Source organism: Neopsephotus bourkii, unplaced genomic scaffold (assembly GCF_033783945.1).
Source record: "Neopsephotus bourkii isolate Nb327-2 ecotype Australia unplaced genomic scaffold, CSIRO-AGI_Nbou_v1 NB_787, whole genome shotgun sequence".
In the NCBI taxonomy this organism is placed as follows: domain Eukaryota; kingdom Metazoa; phylum Chordata; class Aves; order Psittaciformes; family Psittacidae; genus Neopsephotus; species Neopsephotus bourkii.
This window is the reverse complement of record NW_026901283.1, coordinates 1,300,984-1,323,043: the sequence shown is the minus strand read 5'-3', so window position 1 is coordinate 1,323,043 and position 22,060 is coordinate 1,300,984. Positions and strand designations below refer to the sequence as shown.

Here is a 22,060-nt window from a genome sequence, read left to right as displayed (position 1 = left end):
ATTTAAATCACTGCAATGAATTACAGTTGTTCTAAAATTTTCTTGAGATAATGTTGGATACTGAGAATAATTCCAGTAATGACACAGGAACAAGTGCAAATGCCCCTGAAGCATTCATTAAGGATTGCTTAAGAGGTACACTATGCTTATGAGTCCTCATGGGCTACTTTAGAAATCCTGAGATGGATTCCTTAATTCTCATGAGATTTTGCACCAAACACAGGGCTGAAGTTTAAAATTGATTTTTTCCCATCCTTTTAAGTAATTTAGCCACGTCCAAACTTACTGAAATAAATATCTAAGAACTGGGAACCGTTTCATGAGAGAAAAACATCTCACTGAGTATACAGCCTTCACAGGGTGCCAGGGATCTTCTGCTGCAGCAAAGGTCCAATTATTGTTTAGTGATGGAAGAGTGAGTTATAGCTTTGGAAGTAACAGTTTTCATCAAGAAATATTGTTTCTGCAAGTTCTTACCCTCCATGTGTCAGATAATCAGGGAGCAGCATCAGGTAACGGCACACTGAGGAGGGCTAGGCTGGATAATAGGTAATTACTATTGATTAGCTTGTAACTCTCTTTGGAAGTCAGATGAGGCACAGGGAGGCATAGGTAGAGCTGAAAAATTAGTTTTTATTCACTGAAAGAACACAGCAACATGTTTTTCAGCAGTGTATGGTTACATGGGTGTCCCTGTAAGCAGTTTATGCTATTCTCATGTTCCTAGGGTAATGATGGAGTCCAGCTGCCCTTCAGCCTGACCACTGCCCCTTGTTTATCTCTACCAAAACCCAGTGGCCCTTGTTTAGCCACCGAGCGCTCTCTGTGGGACTCTATGCAAGTATAACCCTTTTTACCTCCACCAATTACCTCCTTCTCTGTTGCAAAGACCACTTGTGGGAATGTAGCCCTGGCATTTGTTTTTCTGCTATGCTTTGTGAGCAGTGCAAGTTCTTCCACTGGACCACAGAGCTTTGCTTTATTGATTATTTTTGTACTCTGCTCCTCTGAATTGTCTGAATATAGCTAATCCCAAACAGAAAGAAGGCAGCTCTGGGGGATCAAATTGCATTTCCTGGAGAGGGAATTCAGGCTCCGTGAGGAGGGACTGGAAGACAGTAAGTAGCTGCAGTAGATTAGATTGATTTTTATCCACACATATAAATAAGCATTCTGAGTAGTAGTTGCAGCAATTGGCAAAATTGTTGAGCTTACCACTTTAGCAAGGGAGAATCAGATGGATTTTATTCTGCTGTGGTGTTAATGTGATTAAAATCTCTAGATGACAGTGCCCATTGATCCAGAGCCCTGCAGAGATGTCACTGTTTGGGTATGTTTAATGAGGTCCCTGGAGAGGGAAGGAAATAAGTTGAGTCTGGTTTCTTTCCAGTTTTGTCAATGAAAAGGACAAAGAAGTGGTTTTGGGAGCAAGGTGAGTTGTGAGGAGGAAATCTGCCAACAAGAGGGAAGGGCTGAAGGGAGTGGCCCCACATTGAACGATTTATTGCTGAGGACTAAAAAAAAGGCTCATGCAAGGAGCACAGTATCTGCTCTCACTTGAAAGCCACAGAGCGAGCTGTCACTTTAATATCTCATTTCCCTCTCCAAAATTTATCACATGGGAAACTAATAACCACCCAGGCATGTATGCATATGCTTATGGATATATAAACCTGCACAAATGATATATTATTTCTTAGAGCCATGTAAAATATTTGCACAATTTTAAAATCACTCTGAGCTGGCCTGGCTTCAGGTTTTTGGTCCCAATGGAAAAAAAATAAACTTGATTTGTGTTGAAAGGCCTACTAAAAAGACATCTGGATCAGATACAGTAGAAGGTCTGAAAGGCAAGGCTTGTGTGTTTAGTTCAGTGATGGGGGTCTTTTTTAGAGATGGAAGGGGAATTCAGTCAAATTTTGCTTTGGGATTTTGATAGGACTGAACCCAAACCTCAGAGTGAGAATGAACTTATCCAAAGAAAAGTCTTCTGCCAAAACAAGTGATAAAAACTGAAGATCGGCACAACTTTTGCTGACACGTGGCACATAGAGCTAGAGTTCCCCATTATAAAACACTTCTACTACTGCTGACCACCAGGTTTTAGGGTGAGCGCCACACTGAAAAAAAAATATGTTATTCCTCATTTCCCACTTTTCTTACCCTTTTTTTTCAACAATGTTGTGGCTTGGACTCCTCCCTAAATGAGACTCCATCACCTTCAGGAAGAACAAGGGAGGACTTTGTGTGTGAGCTGCAAGACCTATGTGTTCTCCTTCCCACTCAGAAGATGGGCAGGGGGAGAGGCCGAGGAGAAGCTAGGCAGCAAGACGTTAGAAGAAATGTTTTGCTATTGGGACTTACGTGTTAAATTCTTGGTGGTTTAATGCCCCTGCAGAAATGGTAACTATTTGTGGAAGTTTGTTTTGGAGGCACCCAATTCTGTTATTCAGAGCATGGATACAGAGAGAATATATAGCAGGCATATATAACAGGCATGGTACTTACTACGGCATTCATATGGTTCCTGCTGCATTCTCGACTATAGCCTAAGTGTATTTCCAAGCTTTTGAGTCAGTACTTGGATTTTCTATCACTCTGTAAAAGAACCATATTGTAAACAAGATACAGAAGAGAGTTGCAATCCAGCATCTGAAATGCGTTTTCAGTGGCTTCCCAGAGCAGAGTAGCTGCTCAGAGTATGGTGCCACATTTTGAACTCTATAGTACTAAAGCTATCTCGAAGGACTCCTGCCTTCCCCAGTCTTTGTTTTCCCCCTTGTGATTGAGAGCAATGAAATCATGTCATTAAAAAGAAAAGTGGAGGAGAGGCTGTCTTAGTTGCATCATTCACCAGTCCAGTTAAATCAGCATGGCCATGCAACCAGCCAGATCAGCATCACTGGGCAGGCAGGCAGCAGGGAAGTGGAGGCAGCAGCCTGCCTGTAGACTGAGCCGTGGAGTAGCTCCCATACAGGAGCACGACCCAGTATAGACAAAGAAGCTCAAAGCAGGGGAGAGCCAAAGAGAGTGCACAACACCAGTTATTGCATACAGCTCCCTGAAGAAAATGGACATTACCAAGCACTGTATTCCCTCAGCTGGAGAAGTAGGACTGCAAGTGGGAACTACAGTGTTAGCCATTTCAAGCTTTTAGGGAGTTTAGGAAGCTAAAACCATCTTTTGATCTAAAACACTTTTGAAAATTGTGCTCTTAATTACAATAGCACAGTCATTATGAAGGATATAGGTACCTTATGGCCTTTCAGACACATGGGCTGAAGAGTTCTGTGTTCTTTTTAAAGGATGAGATTAATAAATGCTCTTAAATAACTACTTTGTTAATTTTTGAAAATGTGTCTTTAAAGGTGTTCAGTTACCATAGAGAAAAGATGTATCATGGGAGCAAGGTGGGTTTTTCATATTTTTTTCTTGCTTCTGCCCATTGTAAGAAAATAAATAATGGTCGCAAATGGTTTTATCAATAGCCTAGGCCTTGGAGAACAAGGGAGTTACTGTGCTTTGCATTATCTGTTAGCAACTGGATTGTGGTAAATGAGCACGTGATTGTCTAAACACAGTTACAAACGGGTAAAATATGGCAGCACAAACCTCATTCTCTGATTTTACAGTTCTACACTAAAATTTGTATTTACAGTAAAATTGCCATAAACAGAATAAGCATATAAATAGTTACCATGGTTCATCAGCATCAGAGGAGAATCAGTAACATTTTCACATCTGTGCCCAAAGTTAGTTTTGTTAGAGGAAAATACGGTTACAAGTGTGACTTTTTTTTTTCCCCCTGCAAAGTGCAAACAATATAGAACAGAAAGGAGTTCAGGTGAGCTGCACAGTAATGGCATGATAATCTCAAGCCCCAAACACACAAAAAGTGAGCATTGCAGTCTTCTGCAAGACTGACTTTGACATAATGAGATCTTTTCATTTTACAGTGATGGTTCAGTGTTCTGTTTTTCTCTGTGGTTGACTCACTGGTTATGTCTTCAGGCTTTTCTTTCACAGACTTTCCTTCATAGACAAAGGGTAAGTCGAAGCCTTTTAAAATGAACTTCTTACAGAATCAGCTGCTGCTGAATGGGATTAAAACCTACATTTTTGTCACAACAGAGGGAAATAGTAAAGAAAAACAGGATGTTTTAAAGAATATTGGCATTGAATTTTCCACCTCACTAGCATGGTTTTTGTACCTGCCTATGTTACAAGGAGTTAGGCACCCCCCAGTGTGGATTATGATCCATACCTGATTTTCTGCTGGAGTTCACTGATGCAAGTAAGTGGGTCAGCAGGGAGCATTAATACAAAACAACTGCAGTAGTTAGAACAACAGCAAAATTCTCCCTATTAAGGCAGCAGAATCCAAATATTTCCTTCTGTGGCAAGGTCAGCTGCAGGGGTCTGGTCCTACACAAAGTCAAGGGGAAGGACAGTGAGGGAGAGGTAGGAGCAGGGATGCACTTAAAACTCATTCTGAAACTCATTCTCTGTGGCTTGTGTCCAGTTGTGACAGGCCAAATCCTCCTTATTTTGGGGGGGAGGTAGTTGCCTAACATGTCAGGGAAAACCAGAGGGAAAGTCGTAGTCTTGACTCAGTCTGTGTAAGGCACATCTGGTCTTCTGGCTAGGTCAGGAAGTTTTCAGCTATTTGTGTTTCTAGGGCAGCACAGCTTTGTAAACTGTGCATCACTGTATTTTTAGGACTTGAAAGCATGATGCCAAAATCTCAGATGTGCAGACAATGAAAATGTGATGTTCAGAGGTGTAACAAGAGCTTTTTATGTCTAAAATTGATTTAAGGATATAGGTGTACCTTGGGTAATTAAGATGGAGAGTTTGGGACCTGGAAGTTTAAAGAATAACTTTCAACAGTGAAAAGAATATCTATAGCAGGTCAAAGGACTCTCTGAAGAAAATTTGTCCTTTACTGGAGTGTGTTTACTGTTAATTCAATCATACTGTTTTCACTGATGTTCAGTGAGGTCAGATCCTCTTTCTGCTTACCTCAAATGGACTGCATGGGTAGAGCACTGAATCACAACACATGATGTTGCACATCATTTCTCATTCTGGCTCAGGCACAGATTTTTGATAGGACACTTATTTCAGTTTGCCTCACCTGTCTGTCTTTGAAATGGGTCTTATGGTTAGCCACCTTACTGGGCTGTCACAAGAGTAAAGGTCATTAAGGACTGTGAAATATTCACTGTTGGTGAATATTCACTATTTGGTGAACACATCCAGTATGTGGTGAACACACTATTGGTGTATTTACTGTTGGTGAATACAATGCTGAGAGTTCTGGAGATGCCAACACAGACATAGGAAGTCTGAAAGAAGTTAGGTCTAAACTTGAAAAGACCCCCAACTTATTAATAGCTTTGTACTTAGCAGTTTGTCACACAGGACATCTGACCTAAAGCAGTTGCTGGCCTGATTATTGTTGAGGTGTTGGTAATTCTGGGACAGGCAAAGCTGGAGCTGCTGGGTCACTTGGCTGTTGGAAAGCAGACAAGACCAAAATTCTGGTATGGCAACAGGAAGGTCTGCTCTGCAGAGAGAATGGAGATGTCCTTTACATCACAAGTGGATTGGATGGCAGGGTCTTCTAGGAAGGTACTTGGATCAGTTGTGGGAGGTAAAATAGAGAAGTGCTTTGCAAGTGTTTATCAGAACAGTCTTTCTGCAGGATTGGGTCTTCTTCATCACTAACCTTGGCGTTGCTTGAAAGCACTTCAGGAATGTTGAAAGATGATGAAACAACAGCATAGTTACATTATTTTCTTAGCCATTTCTTAGAAAAATAACAGTTGGGCTAAGTTCATCCGTTGTAATTTGAACAAGCATCTCTAGGATTTCAAGGTAACTCACTATTTAAGAAGTCCACTCTTTTAAATGCTTGTAAAATGCCTCATAAACATTACATTTAGAATTAAGAGAAACCAAATCCATGGTCACTACTATTTGTTTTCAAACTTTTTTATCACTTACTTAGATGAATACTGTGTTGCTTCACTGACCAGGAGACTGATTCATGTATTTTGGAAGATGAAACCCTCAGTTCCACAAACCTAACAAACTATTTTTAATAACCAGGTGCAGACTTACAAAGCTGGTTCTTCTGGTCAGTTATCAGTTATGAATATTTCATATAGGCTGTCTTTGTGTCGCATTGACCATTTGGGATGATGGTGCCAGATCCCTTTCTAGGCTGCTTTTCTGTGAGATTAGAGGGCATGTCATATTGCGTTTACTTAGGCACAGCTCTCATTAACTCTTTGAGATCAAAATAAGAGTCATCAATGCCATGTAGGTCACTGAACAACAACCAGATGATCTCTTTCAGTCATTGCCCACATTTCATTTCTACTTAATGATCAGTTTCTTAATGTATAGTTTCTCACTGTACAGTGAAAGTACCATGATTTTGCAATCACAGATAAGCCTAAAGCAACCTTATGGTTTTTACACCTGTTTAAATACAAGAAGATCCATGGTTTTATGGAACTGCATTTGAATACAGTCAAAGGCAAACTAAGACAGGAGTCACATCTGAGATAACAGTCTGTCAATCTGTTACTGAAACTGTATATTAAAATTGTCATAGGTTTAATTGATTCCTTTACTCTTTTGGAGAATTGAATCTATCTGGAAAATGCAACTTTTTTAATATAGCACCATCACATATTGCACATTGCCCAGTGAAGGTAGTGCTGCTCCTCCCTTCCCCAGCAAAGCTGTCCAGATGTGGGTGAATGTGCACATCACTGGAACAAAAAAACCCACAAAAAGAGTTAAGAGGTGATTTATTTAAATAATTAATACATAAATCAATAAATTAAGAAATCTAGCCAGTCCACAGACACCCAAGAGCAGCTTGGGTGTTGGAAAGCAGAGCAAAGCAATTGTGAATTGCCCTCAGGACCCACATTTGCTCTCTCTGATACTCTGTGAGCATGCGCCCATGTACGTCATTAGCCAGGACACGTATTCCTCACTTCCCTTCGCTTCCATATGCTGGAAGGTTGGTGTGCGACAGAAGTTCTTGCCAATCCACTCCCCGTGGAGGAATGAATGTCATGTCTGTCAGGCAGACTCTTGAGGTTTCAGTTCTTCTCCTAGCCTTGAAACACACTGCATGTCTACCCACAAAATGATTTTGGCTCAGTAGGCTTCAAATAAGCACCAGACACCAATAAAAGCCAGTACACTGTTGGTCCATAATTCTGGTAAGCACAAACCATACCCTAATATGCTTTCCTCATTTGACACCACCCAGATGGCCACTTTCACCTGGACATTCCCTTTCATTTTGGCTCAACTTTAAAAAGAAATTACCATCTTTACAGCCATATCCTGGGAGAACTGGAGAAAATGCAGTTTCATATGTTTGGGGTTTGGTTTTTTTTTTTTTACAGATTATGAGGGCAGACTCCCATAAAATCTCCTTATTTAATTAACAAAATTTTGTTTGACAGTCTTCTCTTTTTGGCATAAAGGTTAGCAATTTCGCAGAGTACTCTGCTGCTGCGGGGTCTGAAGCCACCACAAAATGTAAGCACAGATTTTAGTTTGGGAGCAGGCCAGCAGTTCATTAAATCTTTCATCTTTCCCACTGGTTTGATAGTATAATCACCACAGCGTTAGCAAAGCAGCACGCACGCTGTGATCTGACTATTTCACCTGTCTACACAGATAATAGTTCATGTATATCTTCTTATAATACTGCTGTGTGTATAGCATGCAGTCGCCATACAAATGCATGTTCTCAGAACTCCTGCCCTGTCTGCTAGGTAGGACCTGTCCTCATGTGCTTCTTCAGTGGAAAGGGCCATTTCCCAATGCTGGTCTGCCAGCTTCATCTGAAGTCATCTAGGAAGAAATAATTCTATACTAAGCTGGGAAAAAACATTCTCTTTGCTGGTTTTCAAGGCAAGTGGCCTCTTCAATGCTTGCATCCCGTGGAGGTGCCTCTTTGCTTTTTGAGTCAGCCAAAGTGGCTGAAGTGGGGTTTTATAGGAGACAGAAATCTCCTACAGTTTCATTTCCAGCAGCAAAATCCATCCATTTCTTAAGAAAGCTGTCACCTAACCCTGTCCCTGCTGTGTCATCCACTGGGTGCATATCATTGATGTGCTGGTACTTTGGGACTATGTTTCATGAGACTGAAGAAAGTAAGAGTGATTTGAAAGAAGCTCACCCTTATCAGGTAAAGAAAAGCTCTATAAATACTTCCAGAGAATTAGAAAGCAAACCTACCAGTTGTGTTGCAAAATTGCTTTGTTATGAACTTACTTTTAGGAATTAATTCAAGAGCACAGGAAGTAAATGGCTGAAAGCTGAGATGTTTCTTCACATGGAAAGGCACCCACCTCAGTACATGCTGCTTGCTAATACCAGGAGTTTCTGGGTTTCTCTACTGATTTGGGGGTAACTGCCTTATCAGGGAGTTCAGAGCTGTCTGATGTGGTTTCAGCTGCGTTTCTTTTCAAGAAACTTAGTTCAGAGAGTTGTTTCTCTAATGGCAGTTTTCTCTGTGCTTTTTCCCAGTATCGGTTTGTATTTTACATGTTTCCTGTTGCTTGGCTAAGCACATAAATACTCTGCTGCCCTTTTACATTAATGCTTTCTTTAGGCAAGCTCTTGGACTACCCTGCTGCCCTGACCAGTCAGACTGAGGGGTCACTGTGCATCCTGTGCTCCTGCGCCACAGTGTTAGCAGCACAACTTGTTTCTCTTTTCTGAGGATGGCAGGTTTTAAATCAGAAGGGCACAGAAACGCCATTTTATTAAGAAACCAGCTCTTCAGCAGTGAAAGCAAAACTTGATATGGGTGCTGAAATGCTTCTGCTCAACAGAGCAGAAAGGTGAAGGTGGTTTGATTTATCACAAAGGAAGGTGTAAGAAGCTCTCCATTCTTCACCTGCTGACCTTTAAACATCTCTTGAATTCAGACTGCTTCCTCTGTAAAAAAACCAACCAAAACACAACAAAACCCATCCAAAGAACCTTCTTCCTATTTATTTCTCGCTGTTATCGTACAAGCAGGCTGCAGTCTGAGGGCTGTGATTACACATGTAAGGTGATGTTGGCTGCTCTCTCAGGAACACTGTCTGTTCCATGTGGCAAGGAGGACCACATGCTCTCCACCACCTCTCCCGGGGCACAGACTCACCTGCTGGGACTCCTGTGAGTTGCCATGTAAGCAGGTCGGGGCAGAATTAAGATTTCCTCTCACCTCCAGCCAGGCTCCAGGCTGGGAGCTGGACCCAGATCCAGTGGGAGCTCTGGCTGGGTGCCCGGCTGGCCCACTGTTGGCTTGCCCAGCACACCCGTGACACAGAATAGTCTGACACCTCGGAGACTGGTTAAACCAGCTGGGTTTTGGGCCTGGGTGTTGAACAGCATGTGGGTCTGGTAAGGAGGGCATTGCTGGAAGTCTCTGCCAGCTCTTCATTTTGTGCAGCACAGCTGGGTCTTGCTGTCCCTGGGCTCCCTGCTGCTCTCTGCTGGTGCTGTGTTTGCAGGATGGCATGCTGCCGAGCATAGATACTCCACTTTCGACACGCAGCTTGTAGCAGACATATTTGACAGTCACCTTAGCCATAGTCAAGACTTCTGTCCCGTTCAATGCCATCTTTGCCTAGTTCTGCAGATAGAATTTTCATGGGGTGTTTGGTTAGTTGTTTTGTTAAGACACAAATGAGAGCAGAGAATTTTGGCTCTGTGATTGTCACAGTACTAGAATAATTTAGGAAATGTTGCTATATTCTGTGCTGAACTTTTTATTTTTTTTAGTGTGGAGTCACATTCCCTGATGAATTCTGCAGTGTTGGTCCTGGGCTGGGATGTCCAGAGGTGTCAGGAGAGAAGTGCAGTGAAGGGTCTGCACAGAAAACCACTCTAGCAAAAACAGGCATTGTCTTTCTTACTGCAAGGAGGAGCTGAGCCTGCTACAATGGCAGCTGGGGTTGAACTGATGCCCTGTCAGGCTTTTGAGAAAGAAGTACCTCAGTCCCTCCTGGTAAGTGGGATGGAGGGAACAGAAAGCCCTAATAGGCTTTGGCCACTAACACCTTCTTTGTCTTCCCATCAGCTAGCTCCCCAGCCATCAATTTCCCTCCTTAATGCTGCACCTAACCCATGCATGGGATGAATTTTAAGGCCCTCTGTATTAGTTTTTCTTGGCAATGTTCTGGTAGCGGTGGGGATACAAGGGAGGCTTCTGTGAGAAGCTGCTGGAAGCTTCCCCGATGTCTGATAGAGCCAATGCCAGCTGGCTCCAAGATGGGCCCATTACTGACCAAGCCCATCAGCAATGGTGGTACATGCCTCTGGGATAACATAGATAAGAAGGGGGGAAAATCCCTGCACAGCTGCAGCCAGAGAGAGGAGTGAGAACATATGGGAGAAGCAGCTCTGCAGACACCCAAGATCAGTGAGGAAGGAGGGCAGGAGGCGATCCAGTCACTGGAGCAGAGATTCCCCTGCAGCCCATGGTGCAGCCCATGGTGAGGCACTGTCCCCATGCATCACATGGAGGTCCATGGTAGAGCAGGTACCCACCTGCAACCCATGGAAGATCCCATGCAGGAGCAGGAGGATGCCCAAAGGAAGCTGCGACCCTGAGGGAAGGTCCTGATGGAGCAGGCTGCTGGCGGGACCTGTGGCCCTGTGGAGAGAGGAACCCATGCTGGGACAGGGGAAGAGTCTGAGGAGTCCTCCCATGGGGAGGAGGGTGTGGCAGAGACAACATGTGGTGGAGTCACCATCAACCTCCATTCTCCATACTGTCCCCCTGTGCTGCTGGTGGGGAGGAGGTACAGAATTTGGGAGTAAGGTTAAGCCTGGGAAGAAGGGAGGGGTTGGGGGAAGGTGTTTTAAGATTTAGTTTTTATTTCTCATTATCCTCTGATTTGATTGATAATAAGTCAAACTAATCTCCTCAAGTTGAGCCTGTTTCGCCCATGACAGTAATTGTCCCTGTCCTTACCTTGACCCACAGGCCTCTTGTTGTATTTCCTTGCCCCTGTCCAGTTGAGGAGGGGAGTGATAGAGTGGCTTTGGTGGACACCAGGTGTCCAGCCAGTGTCAGCCTACCACAGCCTCAATTGTAAACAGATTTGTGAGGGAAAAGTATTAGTTTTTATATTACTCATGGGTACATTTTGATCATATTATGGGTAGTAAAATATCAATTGGGCAATTGGCCATTTGTTAATCTACCAGGGAAGTCACTGCCTGAAGGGAGGAGAATGCAGAGCATTTTGAGTCTGAATAGATGAGAAAGCTGCATTAGCTGGTGCAGTTCATTTCTGATCCGTCTCTGTAGTTGCGGAAGGCTGTAATTGTACAGTAATTTACTGCTACCTGATTTCTGAAATCACTGCAAATGATTTTCCCACCAGACAGACTGCTTTGGTAAGCAGTTCATTTCAATACATCACAAAAGCTACAGCACAGAGTATAGCGAGGACAAAATGAAGCAGAAGTGATTTACTGAGCAAGCAGTGTCATCACTGCTGCACATCATGTCTTTGCAAGATAGAGATTTGTTGGTTGATCTTACCTTACAGAACAAACAAGATTAAGTGGCAGAGGCACAAAAAGCAGTCCTGGCTCTCCGGGTCCAGGGAACATTTGCAGGCATGCATTAGATCTTTTTCTGTCTCCAGTGGCGTGTGCTTGTTGGGAAGGTAGTGTTTTGGCATGCAGCGCATCTCATAAATAGCTACCTGCTCATGGCATCTCTTTAGGTAATTGAATCATTTTGCCATCCCCCTTACTTATGAAGCCTTCCCTTGTGAATTATTTGAAACTTGATTTTTACTGATTAAAAATTCGGATTACTCTGACTCACACCATGTAGAGCAGTAGCTGGAGTCACTTCTTCTGGAGTCATGGAACTAGAGGAAGCCACCGTCCTGTGTAATTACAGAAAGTAAGTGTGGGAGTGTGAGTGTGTGAGTGCACTCCAAGGAGAGCTCTGCAGTAGCTGCTAAACAGAAAGTCAGGAAGAATTAATTACATTGGTATAATCTCAAGGACAGCAAAGTGAAACCCTGTAATCCCCACAGGGCAAATACTCTTTTGCTCTGTTATCAGTCTGGATTAAATCCCTGAGTTTCCATACTCAGTCACTTATGGTTAGGTCAACATTTGCCTGTTTTTCAAAGAAGCAGACTTCTCATCTGAGTTTGTGTTCATGGCACAAAATTCTCTTTGGTTTTAAAACTTTAACAGCAAGTGATATTTTAGAAAAGCAGTATAGTTTCTGTACAGAGAAAGCTATATTTCTTGTAGTTGTTTGATTTCATAATTTAGAATTTCCTTTTTTCCCCCACTTTAATGTCAGAGGTATTTGCTAATTGGGGAACCAGTGTATCATTAGATATTCTGAATGATCTTCCTCCACCCAGTTTTTACCACCACCCAAAACACTGGAGCAAGCAGCAGCCTGTCCTGACTAGCTTGAGGAGTTCACTGCCTCAGGAAGCGATCAGATCACATCTCTTGTCAGGATCTCCTCTCTTCTTGGGAATGAGAAATGTAACTCCTGAGAAAAAGAAACCAAAGGCATGTATTAAACACTAGAGAGAAGGCGCAGAACGAGTTGCACCTCATTTCAAAACCCCTCCTGCTGGCTTCAGCACTCTCTGCGGAGTTAAAAGGACCAATCTCCAAGAGACATGAGAAAAGCATGTTGAGAAAGCATCTCTGGGGGCAAACAACCCTACACAGAGAGCATGTACTACAGGTTGCATACCTGATGAGAATACTGCACTTTCTTGCATGCAGGCATGGATGAAGTTGAGACATTGCAACGGCTATCTTGCCTAAGCCTGGGAACATGGGCATTGCTTTGGGCTGTGCTAATGGGAAAGCTGGACTTGGCTAAATTCCTTCAGTACTCCGATACCACAGCAGAATGGTTTTTTATTTGCACATAGCACAGGAGGACTCATCTGGCAGTAGAGACCATGAGCAACTATCACGATACAAATAGCAGATAATACTGGTAGCTTCTTAAGTGCTCATTGTAATCTGAATTTCCTGATGGCACAGTGAAATCTCAGACATTGAAGTGTAACAGTGTGGGAGTCAGGATGCTAACACCTCTCCACCTGAGCTCTGTCTGACAGAGTCTCAAGAGCACCATGCAGTACTCCACTTAGTTGAGGAGTGCTGTGGACAGCAGAGAGCAAAGTAATAGCTCCTTAGCAGCAGGCAGGTTTGACTGGGTATATCAGCGCTGCAGATTTGGAAAGCTAATTACTTTGTGCAAAAAAAATATATAAACTTAAATCAACAGCTTTTATGCTCGGCAGGCTTACTTAAACCACGATCAACTCTGATCAAGTGCCATAAGAACTGCCACAGACTTACTTTTTGAGTCTGCCTTGATAATTCTAAACCACATTTTTAAAAGAATGCTGACTTCACAAGACAAGGACAAGTAACAGATAATCTGTAACTTCGATGAACTGTTCCTTATTTCACACACTTTGTGTAAGTGGTAGCTTGCATTGCCCACATATGTCATGAGTATTAGGTGGCTTGATTTGCTTGCTTCTGTGTGATAGTTACAAAAGACACCAAGGCAGAGCAGGAACCAGAGGATTCATGAGTAAGACAGGGCCACAAAGAAGTTAAAGGGGAGATAGGATCAAGCAGGATAGTGGCAAAGGGACATATGATGTAGGCGTAAAATAAGACATACTCAACCCCAAATGAGATTGGGTCTTTCTTTGCTCCATTTTTCTGAAAGCTGCTTGTTTCACCTGGTATTCATCAAATTCTGAAGGGCCAACAAGTGACAATGGTAGACAATAGGCAAGCATGTCCTTGCTGTAAAACAGTGAGGCAATTCCCCCTGCAAAGCTCCTTGCTGCTGAGACAGAAGCCTTTGTTCCTTACATCAGCTGGATATCTTTTGTTATCTGAACCTATCTTCTCTTTGATTGCACTAATTAATATCATTGCAAATCTCTTGATGTTTCTCATTTACAGAACACTGTTACCTTACACCTCACTTTGATGTGTGTGAATCTGCTGTTTACAACTTGATTCAGCTAGTCAATTCCTCTGTTAGCAGTGACCTGTTAAGAGATGGAGGTAGCATGTGCGCCAAAACACCAGCCCTGACTGACACCCACCATCAAAATCTATGCACCCTACCTGGGTTTGTCTGTGCTCAGAGCTCCTGTGTGCGTAAAGAACACAAGGCAAGACAAAAGAAAATGCTGAGGAAATCAGAAGAGGGAATTGGTCCTGATTATCTTGATAATAGCTCTTTATCAACTCATTTCTTGTAGTCTCCCAGCTGTCAGCATTAAAACTCTGCATGCTGTTTTCAGCTGAAGTTGATGTCTCCCACCGCTCCTGAAAAGTGAAGAATCGTTCCTGTAGTAATGAAATAAACACTGACATTACTGTTCTAGACTTTCACCAGGGGATACAGCTGCAGTCCAGTTTACAAACCTGAGCTCTGAATAACTCCCTAGAAGCTAACGGGAGTTGCTCCAGCATCAGGCTCTCTCAAACTTCTTATTTCAGCACATTTCAACCTTTTTCTCATAATGATTTGAAGTGATGACATGTAGATTTCAAGTGTCCACTCAACTTTCTTCATTTTCTCTTTTTGTTTTGAAGTATATTCGGTGCTGTTCGAACTGGTGCTTATATGCTGTACATTTTGATGACCAAAGGCCTGAAGCAGTCAGTGTGTGATCAGGGTTTTTACATTGGACCTGTCAGCAAATTCTGGGCATATGCATTTGTGCTAAGCAAAGCACCCGAACTAGGTAAGTACCCTCTCTCCCTTTCTCTCACTATTTGTATTTAAAGCAGAAATGGCTGTGCAGAAAGCACAGGAAGGGTCTCAGTGTTGTCAAAATCTTGTTTTAGTCTTAGAAAAATTGAGCAAACAAAACCAGCCCAACCTCTGCATGTTTTAATCTCCAGAGATTAAGCTTGACTGAAGTTAGAGCAATGTTCAGTTGAAAAAGCCTATTCCCAGCCAAGGAATAAATTGCAGCAATGATACGTAACAGGGCAGTCAAGAGGTAGGAGCAATTTGGTCCATACTTTTTCCTCAGCTACTTGCAGGCAAATCCGAGTAGCATAACTGGCAGTCACTAACCCCATGGGTACAGAAGTGAAGGGTGGACAACAGCACCTGTGCCAGGAAGAAGCTTTGAGTTAGGTTCTGCCTCCATTATGCAGCATTCGCCCTTAAAATCGCATGGAGGCGTATGATTATGAGCCGTAATGTGCTTCCTCCCTAAACACTGAAAGCTGTGGCTGTCTGCTTCCTCCAAATAGAAACCTATTTCCTTTAATATCCCTACCTTTTCCAGTCCTGATTCTTACAAACTCCTGTCTCTCCAGCTTTTTTTTTTTTTTAAGGAATACTTACGATATACATGCCAAAGCCAACTTAATAGGAAGTCTGCATACGTTCTCATCTCATGGCTTATTAGTGTCAGAAAGGATTGTTTTGGGAAGGAGGATCCATCAATTTAGCAGCCCTCCAGATTTCATTTTGGAAGATGCCCTTATGAAACCTCAAAGGGCTGTAGCACTCACTGTGTTCAGGTGTACAGCAAAAATAAGTCTTTCCCTTTCAGCAGAGAATTTGATTCAGCAAATTACAAGGACAGCAATACATCAGCATAAAAACTGGAGCGAGACAAGACACTATTTGCCTTGCTGTGTCAGAATCTCTTGGTTTCATGCTGTTTAAATTACTGCAAAGCCACAGATATCTACTTGTTAAAACTGAAGAACATCAGCTAGAACTGCACACCACCAATAAATTGAACATACCATTATTTATTAAAACGTGAGTCAACATCTTGCAGCTAATGAAGTAAACAGTAGCATTACAGCTTATTACTGACCTTGTGCAGACAGTGCAGTTTTGGTTCCACCCATCACTAGAATTCATAACATGGATTTCCTGGGACAGATATATGTAGAAATAAGTTTCCAGATTCAAATCCCAGGGATCTTTTTGGAAACACTGTGTCTATAACAATAGAAAACAAGTAGCATATATATGTAGATACATACACATATCTAATTGAGATGCTCTGTGCAATAATGAGAACCAAAAGGAAGGAAAAAGCAGGAACAAAGAATAAAGTTTACTTTTCTACAATAGCAGCATGAATTTGCAGAAAAGGATGTGCATTTCAACGTAAACCCGATTTCTTTCTAGAAGCATTTTTTCTGGTAATGATGTACCTTTTGGTACTGTAGATTGCGTATGCAATGGCTTTTTGCATAGTAGCTCAAAAAGATACACTGTGTTTAACTAGGTTCAGTTTGCAGGTAGGCATTTGAATCTGAGGACTTCAGGTGCTGTGCTGCTTCCTGTTGAGCTACATTTCTCTTCTAGTCACAGTATCTAATGGACAGTCTCCCAGTCAGAATCAATACATCGACCTGCCTCATCTCAGACTTCAATAGATGATGAAACTACAAGTAAAGTGCTACAAAGTAAACCTATAGAGTTTTCAAATGGGTTATCCACACAGGAAAATGTGTACATTTTGGTTTTCCAAAGATTGCATAGAAATTAGGAGCCAAGCTAGCACTCAGATCAGACAGATCTGAGGTCAGACAGATCTGATCTCAGATCTGGAGGTGAGGTGGTGGCTCCAAAATAGCGTGTACTCCAACATCAGCAAAAGGAAGAGAGCCCTGCGGTAATTACAGGATTGTTCGATATGTTTCTCATTTCCTTCCTTTTTTTTTTTTTTTTTTCTCCTTTTTTTGTGTTTTGTTACAGGCGACACAATATTCATTATTCTTAGGAAACAGAAGCTCATCTTCTTACACTGGTACCATCACATTACTGTGTTACTTTATTCTTGGTATTCCTACAAGGACATGGTGGCTGGCGGTGGCTGGTTCATGACCATGAACTATGGAGTACACGCTGTTATGTACTCTTACTATGCCTTGCGGGCTGCTGGCTTCAGAGTTTCACGCAAGTTTGCCATGTTCATCACCTTGTCGCAGATTACTCAGATGTTGATCGGTTGCGTGATCAATTACCTGGTCTTCTCCTGGATGCAGCATGGCCAGTGCCATTCCCACGTGCAGAACATCATCTGGTCCTCTCTCATGTACCTCAGCTACTTTGTGCTCTTCTGCCATTTTTTCTTTGAGGCCTATATTGGCAAAACCAGAAAAGAAAGGAAGGTTGACTAGTGGTAGAAACGAGAAGCCATAGCTCAGGGTCATCAAGAAAAACAAAATTATAAGAAAAGAAAACGGCACAAGGAAACACATATATGTATGGTGCAGCTAAAACTAGGCAGCTTAGGGAAAGTTAGCTTGGTTTAACCCAGTAAGTTTATGATCCTATCATGGTGAGAACTCACTGAATTCTACTCTATCTCAAAGGACTGCTGGTGAAAGACAACTTCCTTCTTGTACCTGTCTGCTCTAGAAAAGAAAGAAGAATTAAAAAAAAAAAAAGGAAAGGAAAGAAAAGAAAGAAGAGAAGAGAAAAGAGGGGAAAAAGGTTACATTAAATAAGCATTGTGTTTCCCCAGGGTGGAGGAAAGACTTACATAAAAGAAAGCTTCTAAATCCTTTCTAATATTTTTTCAGCATTAAACTTGAACAAAGCAAAGCAGAGAGGTTGCAAAAAGAAAACCAAATCTGCCTGTGATAACAGTGCGATTGCAGAATTAAAATCTTTTCCATATAGGGTTGATACCTTTAGCCAAAATGAAAACCAAAAGGTTGTTTTCTGCATAGAAGGTGGCTGAACTCCACGCTGTGTTCATGTATGGAAAAGAGAAGAGATTGATTTCTCCACTACGTACTCTGCCACGGGAGCAGATCTGGGATGCAGAGTTGCCTCCCTCAGAAGGCAGAAAGGAGCAGTACTTTTACAAGAGTTTAATGTGAAAAGATGCACTGTTGCAATACATATCTCAGAGAGTGCATTTTCCAAGTGCATTTTTCACTTAAAATCAAGGAGTTTTTACAGCAGGCTAAGTCATAGAGGGTTAAATCAATCAATATTTGCTAAATTACCAGGGGCTAATAGCAGAGGGATGTTCAGGAAGGAGAGGGAGGCAACTGTCCTCGTGATTTTTTGAAATTACCTGTTAATTTCCATTTAACCTGCAGCAACACTGAATTAAATGGGGGAAATCAGAAGAAATCCTAGTTAGCAGGAAGAGAGTGATGTATCTGCCCACTGTCTTCGGAACAATGCCCCGTGGTACAATACGGATTTTGTATTTTTTGTGGCCACAAGGATACCTGCCTGGGTGGGAAGAGGTGTCAGGACTGTGCGACTTTGGGAAACACTGTGCTTCTGCATCTGCCTCCTGGGCAGTGCAAAGATGTTCAAAGTGCCCTCCTCTGGTCATGTGGAGATACTACTACAAAACATACTTGGAATAGGGTTTTCTTGAGATTTGTGTAGAGATAAAAATAGTCTAAACGGAGTAATTTTGCTGCAACAGCTTAACTCTAAAGTCCAGAGAGAATTACCCTTCATTAAGTACATCTCTCTAAAGAATCTGTACTATAACATCAGACTGACCACTTCAGAAGATGCTCTTTCTTCTCTGAAGTCGGCTACAAATGTAAGGAGAAATGTATTTCACTCTGAACCTTAGAGAGTTAGTTGAGAACAGCCATATTCTGTCAAAGACGAGTAGATTGCATTATCTGTGATATTCCAGTCCTTAAAAAGCCAAATAAAATGTGTAAAAGTTCCTAGTATTTCAAAGACGCAAGTATGTAAACTTGATGTTAAATGTGTTAATGTAGTATTCTAAATTGTATCAGTTAGGTAGTTTAACTAAACAATTAGAAGAACTAGATCAACAAAATAGGGACTGCTGTTCTGCATAGAATATACACACACCTATAACTACACCCATATACACATTCTGTGGATTGTCAACAGGAAAAAAAAGCCCAGTGGCAGAGAATCACATTTCCTGGCTAATGCAAAAGATTGTCATTATCTTTCTTGCTTTAATTTGAGATTGTACAGTACAAAGATTTTTTTTATTATGATTTTTAGCTTTAATTGTGCTGTCATTCATGAAACAGAGCTGCTTTAGTATCCTGTTAAGAAATGACAAGGGCTTTTTGTGTCTCATTCTATACAAAAGAAAAACAAATAAAGCTACATTCCATGTTATGTGAATGGTCTAACAAATCAAAAAGCCTTTGCAGGCTAAAATCATAATTATAACAAGGAGAAGATGAGTTTACATTTGTGTTATTTAAGTTATTGATGTGCTGACATTATTTTATGGTACACAACAAATAGCAAAATGTGATATGCAGTAATGAAGCTATGATACTCATTAATAGGACTACTGTATACGTGGAAATATTAGACAAAATCTTAAATGTGCAAACCATTTTGTTATACAGCTTGGGAGTAGATAATTATAATGCTGAATAAGCCTTTTTCCTCATGCTTAATTTTGCCCTGCCTAAGAAGCAGCTTAAGACCAGTTGAGAGTGGAAAAGGCAAAATTAAAGTCAACCGCAATTAGATGAGAAGTGTTAGTAGAAGCTCACCATTGTGCCATTTAGACCCTCAGTCCTGTGTGTCTTAGGTCTCTTAAATAAAGCAAGAGGGTTTGGAAGTGTCCTGGCGTCTGGAGCTGAAGCTGGAGCAGAAATCTTGGACCCCATGAAGTCAGTGGAGATTTTGCTCTGCTGTGAACAGAGCCGCTGTGTCTGACTGCTTTTACCTGAGCAAGGGGAAGGAACCGCACACATCTCAGGCTAATTTGAAGCTTATGGCTAATGATTTGAAGCCCCCTAACCTTTATCAATATGAAGTAGCACCACAACAAGGCAAGGACTCCTTGCTCCCAAGTTTAACACAGGCAGAAAACAGGGTGAGTTGCAAACAACCTGCCACATTTAGTACACTCTTTTCCTGAGTTGCATAAGGGAAAAAAACACACCTGTGCATGCTGGACGGCAATTCTGGCAATGCTAATACTGACTTCAGCAGAGAGGGATTTCACCACTCTTACCCCATCCTTCCAAAGCCCTTGCAGGCACCATTGCACTGTTCCCAGTGCCTGCTCCATCACATGCCGAGCACCCCACCAGCCAGGGCCAGGCAGGCAATGGCCACCTTCATTTTTGCAGCTCCTGTGCAGAATCCAGCTGGAGTGACCTCCCCAAGACGCATTGCACGTGTACCCCTGATATGCAGGCGCTGAATTCAGTCGATGTCCTGGCAGGTGACTAGGCTGCAGGCAGGCATATGTATAGGGAAGGGGCAGCAAGGTCAAGCACACAAGGGACAGTAGTAAATTAGGGTACATTTATTGTCACACTGGAAATTGGCTGTCACACTGCTATTTGCTTCAGCAGATGATGTGTCACACATGCATTTACACAGGTCCTATAGCCCCACTGGGCTTTTCCTCTGAGCTTTTACACTGGAGTGGTACCTGGCATTAAAGAACTTGAGGATAAGACAAAAATTAAGTTACACTGCTTTTCTTACTTCTTTTTTCTCCTAAAACATGCACACGTAATATTTACACGTTGCATTTAACCCACTCACACATACTTAAATATTGGGACAGTCAACCCTAATGTAATGACACATCAACAGTAACCCAGCTGTTCCAACCTATGGGCTAATTGGGTCCTATTTATTTCCCCTGCTTTGAGCCTTGGGGTCACACTTTCAAATTTTTCTGCCCACTACCAGAACCTCTTTTTTTCTTATATTATTTTAAATAAAGCTGCATTCAGACACGCTGGGGAATTCAAACTTTATGTAAATATGCCGAGCATTATGGGACTTGTGACAGCCATTACAGATGCTGGAAATGCTGTTACGGGATTCACTATTGAAGTCAGGAGAGTTAACACTAGTGATGTCAGTCTGCCAGGGTCAAAGTCTGTTTTATATTTTGATGCATTAATCCAACATACTGAAATAAAACCAGAACGGTTGGTATGGATTTACACTTAGGCAGCTGCGAACAGAATTTGGCTCTTCCTAAACGCTACTGCTGTGTGGTGGATGCTCCAAGGAAACTATATTCAGCTATTTAAGAACAAAAACTTGGGTAATTCTGAGCCTCTTTAAATTGTGCCTGTGACAAGAAGGAAAGCTCTTGTGCTTACAGACCTTCTGTAACTTGGAGTCAGAAATGATGTATGTCTGGACTCACTGATAACACTCAACAAAGAGCAGCTGGCTCCAAAAGAGACCCCTCATGAGAATCTCACAGTAAACTAACACAAGCTTTTACTTACAAGATAAGGGCCAAAGTGTGCAAGAGGAATCACTCTAAAAAGCCAGGCTGAGTAGTAGGAATAAAGTATTGAGCACAAGCTGCAGGAGAGGCAAGGAGGGAGGAGCCCTATTCCAAATCTCAGGAGATGGTATTTCCAGGCTGAGCACTCACTCCTTCACAGGATGAGGAAAGGCAAGGCGGGAGAAAGGTGGCCTTCACAGTTCCAAGTGCCCAGGACAGGCTGGCTGGTGGAGTACAGCTTGCATGAAGGGGTTCTTCCTGCAGAAGTGAAACAGCAGCCTTTGTAAACAGTGCCACATATTAGTGCAGTAATATCTCTAGTAGTTGTTGTCTGTCCTGTATTTCAGAACCAGTAACAGGAGTATAACTTGTTTATATACAAATCATAAATACATACTTTAAATTATAAAAATGGCCTTGATCAAAGAAGAAATCAAAACAAATTGCAGACCATTCCACTCATAAGTACAGGACTTGGTCCAATGCCTGCTGAAAGTGAGATTGTTGGTGAGATGCCTAGTGACTTCAGCAAGCCTTGCTTTAGCCTGCTGCAGCCTAGTTGCAGAGAGTGATGCGAGACCTAAATCCCGTTGTTTACGTAGTGACATGAATCACTTGGGGCATCACTCAGGCCCTGGCTGGGGTCTTTAATCATATTTTCTGGCCTAGCATCAGTGAGCCCTCTGAAAGTGAAGATTTACAATTCAGAATTGCCGGTTGGTTTCTACTGTTTTATTTCAATACATTTTCCATTC

At 42.1% G+C, this 22,060-nt stretch overlaps 1 protein-coding gene across 1 annotated transcript in view; it reads left to right on the top strand.

Annotated features, from left to right (window-relative positions):
* The window catches only part of ELOVL6 (ELOVL fatty acid elongase 6), a 78,022-nt gene extending 58,753 nt beyond the window's left edge, over window positions 1-19,269 (top strand). Inside the window, exons 3-4 of the mRNA XM_061355215.1 lie at window positions 14,671-14,822; window positions 16,814-19,269. Of these exons, the coding sequence (XP_061211199.1) occupies window positions 14,671-14,822; window positions 16,814-17,238 (577 nt within the window). The 3' untranslated portion in view covers window positions 17,239-19,269. The remainder of the gene's footprint in view (window positions 1-14,670; window positions 14,823-16,813) is intronic.
* Window positions 19,270-22,060: the final 2,791 nt, after the last annotated feature.